Source organism: Lipotes vexillifer, unplaced genomic scaffold, assembly GCF_000442215.2.
Source record: "Lipotes vexillifer unplaced genomic scaffold, Lipotes_vexillifer_v1.1 scaffold672, whole genome shotgun sequence".
NCBI classification, from domain to species: Eukaryota; Metazoa; Chordata; class Mammalia; order Artiodactyla; family Lipotidae; genus Lipotes; species Lipotes vexillifer.
Window position 1 is genome coordinate 875196 of NW_006787454.1, and position 9745 is coordinate 884940.

Below are 9745 nucleotides of genomic sequence, written 5' to 3' on the forward strand. Positions count from 1 at the left end.
GCGACTGCTGGGGGCTTTACAGCCCCGGGCTGCGAGGGGCCCATCTACAAAGGCAGCGGCGCACAGGCTGCCTTTCTTTCTTTCTATGCGGCGCTGGTTCCCGTCCGAATGGGATTCCTCGAGTCCAGAAGGGCCAGCCTCGCCGCTGAAAGGGGCGAAATCAAGGGCCAGGGACGCCCCCACCCTTAGCCGACCCTTGCCCTTGGAATCCTCAGGTTGCAGACGACCGCCGCCGAGAGGATCCGCACAGCGCGGAAACCCATCGCACTGATGTCACGCGCACCCCTCCGGGTTTAAGGTGCTCCTCTCAGGCCTGGCGGCGGCGGTGAATGCCCGCTTCAGCCTACCCGACCGCCTGGCGGAAGCGGCGGCAGCGCGGCCGGAGATCGCGGTTGCATCCGGGTCCCTCTCGCCTCAGCCCAATCCTCGGCCTCCTCTCTTCCCACCCTCCTGTTTCTCCGCCCCTCCGCCGCCAATCCCCGATCGGATCTCAGCCGAACATGCTGACAAGGGAGTGAAGGCGGACGCCGGCCAATGGGGCCTCGCTTCCCGTTTGAAGCCTCCAGTGAGTGGGCGCTGGAGGCGGGCGCTGCTGGCCAGAAGGTTCGGTTGCGAGTGTGCCATGGACTCAGCTGCCCGGTGATATTGACAATAGGAGAGAGAAAGGGGCATTGACGGGGACCCACCGCGGGCACCGAACGGCGGCTCTGGCAGCGGCGGCTCCAGCCCCAGCGGCTCCTTCTTCTTCCTTCTCCTCCTGCTGCCGCTGCAGATCCAGTCTTCCTCCCTCCCTTCCCCCCTCCCCTCGTCGTTGCTGCAGCCGCCGGGTCCGGGGCAACGAGCAGAGGCGCCGCCCGCCGGGAATGTGAGCGAGGAGCCACCGGCGGAGCCGCAGCGGGGTCGGTGCCGATTTGATGGGACGGGCCCGCGGGGGAGGAACGTGAGGCCGCCGCCGCCGCCGGAGCTCTGAGGTTCAGGTCCGGCCGTGAGGCCTAGAGGCGCCGCTGCCGCGGAACCGGAGGGACGCCGCGCCGGACAGCCGTCGCCCCGGGCTCCCTGCCGCTGTCCGGACCTCCCCCCGCACGCCCCGGTCCCGCCACCCGCCCCCGCTGCGGCCCTCTCTCCCGTCTCCCGCCCCTCCGAAACCACAGATCATCTTCGGATTCTTCTCCAGAAGCTTCAAGGTAACTTCGTCCCTCCAGCACCGCGGCTCGTCTGCTTCCTTTCCTCCTTTCCTGCCTCCTACCCGACCTCCTGGGGAACCTGCGGGGCACCGGCCTGGGGAAGGCCTGGCCTGGGCCGGCGAGGGGTGCGATGGGGTGAGGTGCGGGAGAGGGAGCGCCGGTCCCACTTGTCTGATTTACCTGCAAATGCTTCTGATGATGCCTTTCATTCACTCTGCCCTCCACCCCCCTTTTTCTCCACCTTCCGGCATTGGAGGCGTATTCTTGTCCCCCTTTATCCACTGACGGGGGCGGGGGGGAGGAAAGGGGAATTGGTGTAGTGAGAAGGATTCTGTAGCAGCTTATCTTCTCCAGGGCTTGGGGTGGCACGGGGTGGGGTGGGGTGGGTGGGAGCAAACGGAGTATGTGAGCATCCCTACAGACCAACCTTTTCTCTTTCTCCTCCACCCCAGTACCCCCTTTGGGTTATCCTGTGCCTTGGAAATGCCCCGTGCCCAATGCTTAGAGGATGATAAAGCTTCGGGCGTCCTAGCCCAGGGCGAAACCTGTTTCCCCGGGCTTTGTACGGACCCGCTGCTACTGCACGTTCAATTCTGCAGCGCTTTAGGGTTGAGATCCTTGACGTTTATCCTGGGCCGCGGGCAAAAGGGGCAAATGATTAAAAAAAATTTTTTTTTGCTACCAGTAAATCATCTTTAGAGATGGGAGATAAAGAATAAAGGAGAGACAGAAAGAGTGGAGGAGGAACAGGATTTATGGAAATCTTGTGTTGTGAGGGTTAAATGTAGTCTAAATAATTCACATACCAGATTGGAAAAGCAGCCCCTAAATTTACAACATACAAATGTGATGTGGAGCTTCTTGCAGATGCAGTCATTATGAATTTTTAAGTCATCTTACTTCTTCTGTAATCATTCATGGTTTGCAGTTCCTTTTTATCTATCACATTTTATTTAAGGCTAAATTAGATTGGTAAAAACTTTTTTAAAAAAGAGTACCAAATAGGACTTCAAAATTCCAAACCTCAACATCATATGGTTTTGTTTGTGTTTTGTTTATGTTTTTGTTATTTTTACTTTGTCAGAATCCAGCTAATCCAGGTAACTTTTTATTCTCACACATTCAGGAAAAAACTCCTTAACTATTTTAGAGGTTAAAAAACACTTATGTTATGTATTGGAATAACAGGTGAGTAATTGCACTTCAGCATTTCCCCCGTGTGCATTATTTCTATTCAAGTCTGGCATTAATCTTCCATGGAGCATGGAGCCTCAGTGCCATAGAAATGATGGCATCTGGTGAATGAAACTGAGCTTAATCCTTGTTACTTTTAGGAAATAGCCTTCATTTTAATGATTTGAGAATGTTAAAAAAAATCCCAAAGAACTGTTCAGTTCCATTAGTTTGATAGAATGAAAATTAGTATTTGATGATGAACTTCAACGGAACTCAACTTGGTTGTCTAAGTAGGCTGTGAATTTGTTTTTATTTCAACTTTGATGTATCATTTCCTCATAGTTTTGTTTATTAAGCTTTAGTAACTTCAGATGGCTTCATTCAAAAAGAAGACTTCTTTGAAATGATTTTAATTATGCCTTTTATGTGTTCTGTTTAAAGTAACCTAGCTTGTCCTCCTTTGTGGTGTGGTGTAGTTTATCATAGCTAACACAGCACACTGCATTAAAAGTCATGTCTTGGTAGTTGAGAAATTGTAAATTTCACCTTGCTGTGATACAGTGGTGTAGATTCTTGAAGTATCATAAGAGTTTCAACTCTAGAGCCCATTCATAATATTAACTATCTTGGGAGAATGTTTGGATGGAAATTTTGTAGCTGCAGAATAGTTCCTCAGTTACTTCTGGATCTCAAGATGAGAAGAGCTGTGCAGTTAGAAAATGAGTACATGTTCAAGTATAAATGAACATCTTTTTTTGTTTTTTTTTGTTTTGTTTGTTTTTTTGCGGTACGCGGGCCTCTCACTGTTGTGGCCTCTCCCGTTGCGGAGCACAAGCTCCGGACGCGCAGGCTCAGCGGCCATGGCTCACGGGCCCAGCCGCTCTGCAACATGTGGGATCCTCCCGGACCGGGGCACGAACCCGTGTCCCCTGCATCGGCAGGCGGACTCTCAACCACTGCGCCACCAGGGAAGCCCTAAATGAACATCTTTAATGCATATCGTAGTGGGAGTAGCACAATGCATTAGCATTACAGTATTGCTTATATAGTACTTATATTCTATTTTCCACCAAGTTTTCTGTTTTCCCATTGAACATGTGACTGCTCTTAATTGATTTTATTTGCTTTCTTTTAAACATATTCCCATTTTCAAAAATAGTGTATGGGAATTTTAGAATTTGAGTAACTCACTTGTATGCTTCTACCGCGGGAATGTGTTGATGATACTTCTTTCTTTTCAGTAGGGATATGTCCTCAGCACCAACTACTCCTCCATCAGTGGATAAAGTAGACGGATTTTCTCGGAAGTCCGTCAGAAAAGCCAGACAGAAGAGGTCGCAAAGTTCCTCACAGTTTAGGTCTCAAGGCAAGCCTATTGAGTTAACACCTCTGCCGCTGCTAAAAGGTAAGGCTCATGACCAGGTGATGGATTCCTTTTCAATTGATCTTTTTGTATCTGTATATAATTTTCTTTTTTGTAGAGTTCCATATTTGTTAAAATTCCGTTTTGCAAATTGAAGAGATGGGAGGTTTCCGACATGTTGGAAGTTATTGGTGTGTGATACACCCACTCCCCCTTTTAAAGGGTTCAATTTAATATAAATAGCCATGGACAAATGAAAATAAACTTATTATCAGAGAAGCTCTCACATTGATAAGTAGAAAAACTGAATGCCACAGAAACTTTATGAGGTCTGGGTCTGTGTTTTTCTTATTGTCTTCTGTTGACATTTAGATGTATACATCGTATGCAGTGACAACTACAAATTGTACAGATTTAATCACGGGAGGTAGACCTAGTAGAGGAGATGGTGCCATTAACTTACATATAGAAAATGATGTTTGAAATAATTCATTTTTTAAAATTGAGAAAAAATGGTCAGTAATTGATTACATGCATTTTTGTTTTCAGATAGTACAAATAGAAAAAGTATTTGATGATCGTATTGTTTATGGAATTAATATGAGAACTTTTTTTTCTAAATTAAACCTTTTACCTTTTGTTTGAGTATGTGGGTACTTTTTGTTCCTTTTAATTTTTATCTATTTGCTTTATGTGTATGAACAAGCATTATTTGAAATGTATCTGAACATTGCATTTATAGCATGGAGCTATTAGAATCTACTGTTGAAGGTAGATTTTTGTCTGCTGAACACTTAAGAGTGAGGAGAAAGGGGACGTGAACAATACAATGCACTTTACTGTCTCACGGGAAATAAAAAAACTTGGTTGCTAGTTAGTTAGTGAACATTTATGTCTGTAACAATTTGTGAAATCAGAAGGTATTAAAAGAAAAACTGGAGTGTGACTAGAAAAGATCCTCAAAATGTAGCCTAGGATATTTCAAACTTCTGTTTTTCCCATATGAACATTTTTTTTTAAGGGAGGAAGATTCATAAATGAGATTTCCATGTTTATACTTGAAATTGGTAAACATGAAATGAATACTATTATTGTAAAGATGATATATCTACAGTTAATGAAGATGAGCTTGTATGAGTTTGTGGGGAGAAAATTTTGACTAAAGTTTTTGCGGGTAAAAATGAAAATAGTCTTTATGAGGCTTCGGAAAAAAAATGAAGGAAAAACTCGCTAGGCATAAAAGTAACTGTACTTGAAATACAAAGTTGGGAGGTATATTGGACTCTTTAGTAGTTTATTTAATCTGAAATAGACATGTAATAGCTATTAGCGTCTATATCTGGCAACGGACTTTATTCTGAGGAAGCAGTTTAAACTTTCTTAGGGTTAGAACAAATTTAAACTTTGTTATATTAATTTCTTGGGTCCCATGGTAAACATTTAAATTAGAACTTAACTGACCACTCAGAGCCATGGTGTTGGTTTTGTGGGTAGTGAAAGAAGCATGCGTGAGAAGAATTTGGCACATGTTTTAATATTTTGCTGTTTCTTATCTCATTTAAAAAAAATTGTAATATATATATAACATAAAATTGACCATTTTACCTATTTTTAAGTGTGCATTAAGCATGGCATTAGGTACATTCACATTGTTGTATGTCTGTTACCACCACTCATCTCCAGGACTTTTCATCTTTCCCAGCTGAAACTCTGTATCCATTAAAGACTAACTCCCCATTACCCCTCCCCCTAACCTGTTTGCAACCACTACTGTCTCTGTGAATTTGACTACTCTAGGTATCTCCTGTAGGGGGAATCCTACAATGTTTGTCTCTTTTGTGGTTGGCTTATTTCACTTAGCATAATGTCCTCAAGATTCATCCATGTTGTAGCATGTGTCAGAATTTCTTTCCTTTTTAAGGCTGAATAATATTCCATCGTGTGTGCCTGTGTGTGTATGTATATATATGCCACGTATTGTTTATCCATCTGTCAATGGATACATGAGTTCCTTCCACCTTTCAGTGATTGTGAATAATGCTGCTATGAGAACATGGGTGTACAAATATCGTTTTGAGTCCCTGCTTTCACTTGGGTATATACCCAGAAGAATTGCTGGAGCATATTTTTTGAGGAATTGCCATACTGTTTTCCACAGCAGCTGTACCATTTTACATCCCTACCAGCAATGCCCAAGGCTTCTTCCAATTTCTCCACATTCTCACAGACACTTGTTATTTTCTTTTCCTTTTTTTTTCTTTTTGATAATAGCCATCATAATGTGTATGAAGTAGTATTTCATTTTGATTTTTATTTGCATTTCCCTAGTGATTAGTGACATTGAATATCTTTTCATGTGCTTTTTGGCCATTTGTATATCCTTTTCTCATATTTTAAGTGGAGTCTGATAGTATTGTAAAATTTCCAAGAATTCTGCTCTCCAAGAATATGATTTTTGTGAACTTGTATGTTTTGCCAGCATAGATGCATTGGAGAGCAACAAGATCATACAATACTAGATACATCCACAAGCTTAAATTCCAGACAGACTAAAAGTGATTCCTGTGTAATAAGCACGTTCTGGGAAAATATTCCGGGAAGCATCCCATAAATTAGATTTCCATATCTGTAGAATAACAGAGAAGTACAATCATGTATAGACTTTAGAAATGTGTATTTGTTCTTGATTATTATAGTGAATGTAAAGAGTTTGTTGAATGACATTTGTTTTCCTTCAATGGATTGACTTTTATTTGTGTACCTTCTCACAACTTTAGGAGGTGGTTTATGAAATATAAGGAAAACATAAAAGGAATTTTTTTTTTTACCATTTCCTTAGGAAAAACCAGAATAAATTATATATGCATGCCAAAGGGTAGTTATTGATTTAATTTTCTATAGAATTGTTTTGACTGAATTGGAAGGTTTAAGATAATTTTATTTGGGGGTGCAATATAAACTGTAGTTGAATTTTGGGGGTTGCTTTAAAGAGTAAAGAAAAAACATGTCCTTAAGGTCTTTAATTTTAGGGGAGTTTGAAAACGGAAATTGTGTAAACATAGTAATTATGTAGCTCATCTTTTTAATATGTAATTTTTGAAAGCTCAAAAATTAGGTATTCATTAATGATCACTTGTTTTGTGTATTTGCCTTATAAGAATGCTTATTATATGCATGGTAATATTTGACTGACTTATAAGTAACACTGTCATTATTTCTTAGCATTTTAAAAGTCTCTTCACTTGCAGAACTGTAACAAAGTGAAAGAAAGTTTCATCTCCTTTGCTCTTTTCCTAATAGGTGGGTTTTTGAAATTTGTATCAATGATGTTATTTTTCTGTAGACAGCAACACTAGCATGTAGTTTTGTGTAAATATATCAGAGTAACCTGGCTTTTCCTGCAATTGTGAAATTGCAGGATAGACCTTGACATGTAGACATTTGAGTTTTCTCCATAAAGTACTTCTGAAAATATTTTCAGAAGGTCCTTAAGTTTTTGAGCTTGAAGGACTTTTACTCATTTTCCTGATAAGGGAAATTCAGTAGAGGTTGACTGCCTTATGTGCTTGATAAGAAAGTAAAGACTTGGATGCTTTCTGGGTGCCTGCACAGCAGGACATAAAGTAAGCTTGGACAGTTACCTAGGTAAGTCGCTGAATAAGGACAAAATAAACACTTAGGCAAATAGATACACACACATTAGTAACAATAGCAATAATAATAATAACTACTAGGGGTAGTTGTATCTGGTTAGGTGGTTTATGTTTTCTACCCACGCCGTATTTCCTTCTCGTTTTAACTTTAAACGATTATATAAGTTTAGATTTGAGTGAGATGTTTTTGAAAGCTACCACCTCTTTGAAAATGGGATTATAATGAAAGGGGCATCATTGTTGCTAGCCTCACAATTCATCATATGTTTCTAAAGCATTTTGCTCATAGTTTGGACAGTCAGTATCAAACATTCCAAAAACTGTGATGGCTGGAGGTGCTGTTCAGCAGAAGGAAACTCTTTGCCCCTTGGTGTTGAAACCTTTAGATTGGTAACGTATTTCTGTAACACTAATTCTCTGATGTTTTTTTAACTCTACGCTTATGATTCAGCTTATATTTTTATTTTATAGGGTGACAATTTGTAAGGACTTGAAAAATTCCAAGTTAACACTAGTTTGTGTGCTTTTAAAATTATTGAATGGGATAATTCGTCTTTTTCATCTTTATCTGCTTTGTGTAGTGTAAAGGAGCATACAGATAGAATTCCCAGTTTTATAATGGACTAGTGCTCTAAACTGTATTTATAATGCGAATGATCTCCTAAGAAATAATGTCCTCGATTTTGGTGTTCACTGTCTTCCTTATAGGTTATGCCGCGGTGTCGCATGGGAGGAAGTACACGGGCTTTGTTGCCTGCAAGAGTCCTGGCTAGCTCACTAGCTGTGTTGCCTGGGGCAAGCGAGTTAGCTTTGGAAAGCTTGGTTTTCTTGTCTGTCAAATAGGGATGATAATAAAAATCAAGAGACGCGGCAGTACCACATTCAATATATTACTAACTGCTGTCATTTAACTGGGATTTCAGAAGTTACAATATGAATAATTATTATTTGACTTTTTGTATTTTCCTAGCAAAAAAGTTGAAACTGGAGATTTCTCTGAAAATTATGATACAAGAGCATAGTTTTGAGGTCATGAACCTTTTTCAACCCCCAAATACAAAGAAATGGTGTGCAAATGTGTTGAATTTAGTAGACTGGTTATTTTAAGCATCTTTACATGGCGGTTTTTCACCTTCTGCATTGGTATCCTGCCACATTTTTTAACGTAGTGCTTTTTGACTTATTCGTTTTTTGAATAGATAATACAGTTATATGGTTCAAATTCCGAAAGATACAAAAGGATGTATAATGAAAAATCTTCCTCCCAAGTCGGTTTTCCTAATTAACTCCCCTTCCCAGAAACAGCCAGTCATAATATGCTTGTATTGTAGGTATAGGCATTCTTAAACCCTTGAATGAATTTGAAATGCATTGAGCAGGCTGAAATTATATGCACATTTTGTATGAATTTGTCCATTTTTTAAGTGGGATAATTCCATAGCATTTTTCAAATTCTCAAAGGGGTGTCTGAATCAAAAAAGTTAAGAACCATTGATCTAGTTTGTATCTTATTAACGATGTAAGTTCTTTTTTTTTCTTTCCCATTATAGTTTATTACAAGATATTGAATATAATTCTTTGTAGGACCTTGTTGTCGTTTATCTATTTTATATATAGTAGTTTGCGTCTGCTAATCCCCAACTCCTGCTTTATCCCCCCTCCCCCCACCCGTCTTCCTCTTTGGTAACCATAAGTTTGCCTTTTATGTCTGTGAGTCTGTCTCTGTTTTGTAAATAAGTTCATTTGTAATTGATGTATATTCCTTAGGCAACTAAATTGTAGTGTGAGTGTGTGCGTATGTGTGAATGGTTTTAAAAAAATAATCGTAAGCTTTGCTTTTGAACCAGAAGAACATCTGTAAGTTAATAGGTGTTAACATTCAGCTTTGCAGCCTTTGAAGCAATGTGGTAATATATTTCTTTGGGGGAAGAAATTATAAGATCTTGCGCAAAACCAGTATTAAATGACACTGTTATCATGTGCGAAAGATTATACTAGTTGTAGTGAAGAGGCATTTCATTCACTTTTAGGTGAGAATTTTACATATCTATATCTCCTAATAGTTTGTTTCTGTAGCATAGAGAAAATTCCCATACAAAGTCTTATGTGGGCCAAAATAAATTGAGAGTAAGCGTTCCTGATTCGTGAATCATTTAAAAGTAGGGTAAGCAGCTTGCATTCATATCCGTCCCATCTGAGTGTGATAATTACTGCTTAGTTCTTAACTTAGGGTTCATGGATTTCTCATTGGGGATAGGGTGTGTGCATCGTGGATGGGCTTCAAGTTTCTAAGAACCTCCTAAAATTATATGTAAAGTTTCTGTGTAGGTGCTTTTTTTTTTTTTTTTTTGGAGGATAAAGTTCATTGC

General features: G+C 40.4%; 1 protein-coding gene across 3 annotated transcripts in view; it reads left to right on the plus strand.

Annotated features, from left to right (window-relative positions):
• The first annotated feature begins 627 nt into the window (after window positions 1-627).
• Window positions 628-9745, plus strand: part of PPP2R5E (protein phosphatase 2 regulatory subunit B'epsilon) — a 150831-nt gene continuing 141713 nt past the window's right edge. The window contains exons 1-2 of one of the 3 annotated variants that reach the window (XM_007460068.1): window positions 628-1184; window positions 3602-3765. In XM_007460068.1, coding sequence (XP_007460130.1) covers window positions 3609-3765 — 157 coding nt within the window. In that variant the 5' untranslated portion in view covers window positions 628-1184; window positions 3602-3608. The remainder of the gene's footprint in view (window positions 1185-3601; window positions 3766-9745) is intronic. The other 2 variants (XM_007460069.1, XM_007460070.1) reach the window with 2 other exon arrangements.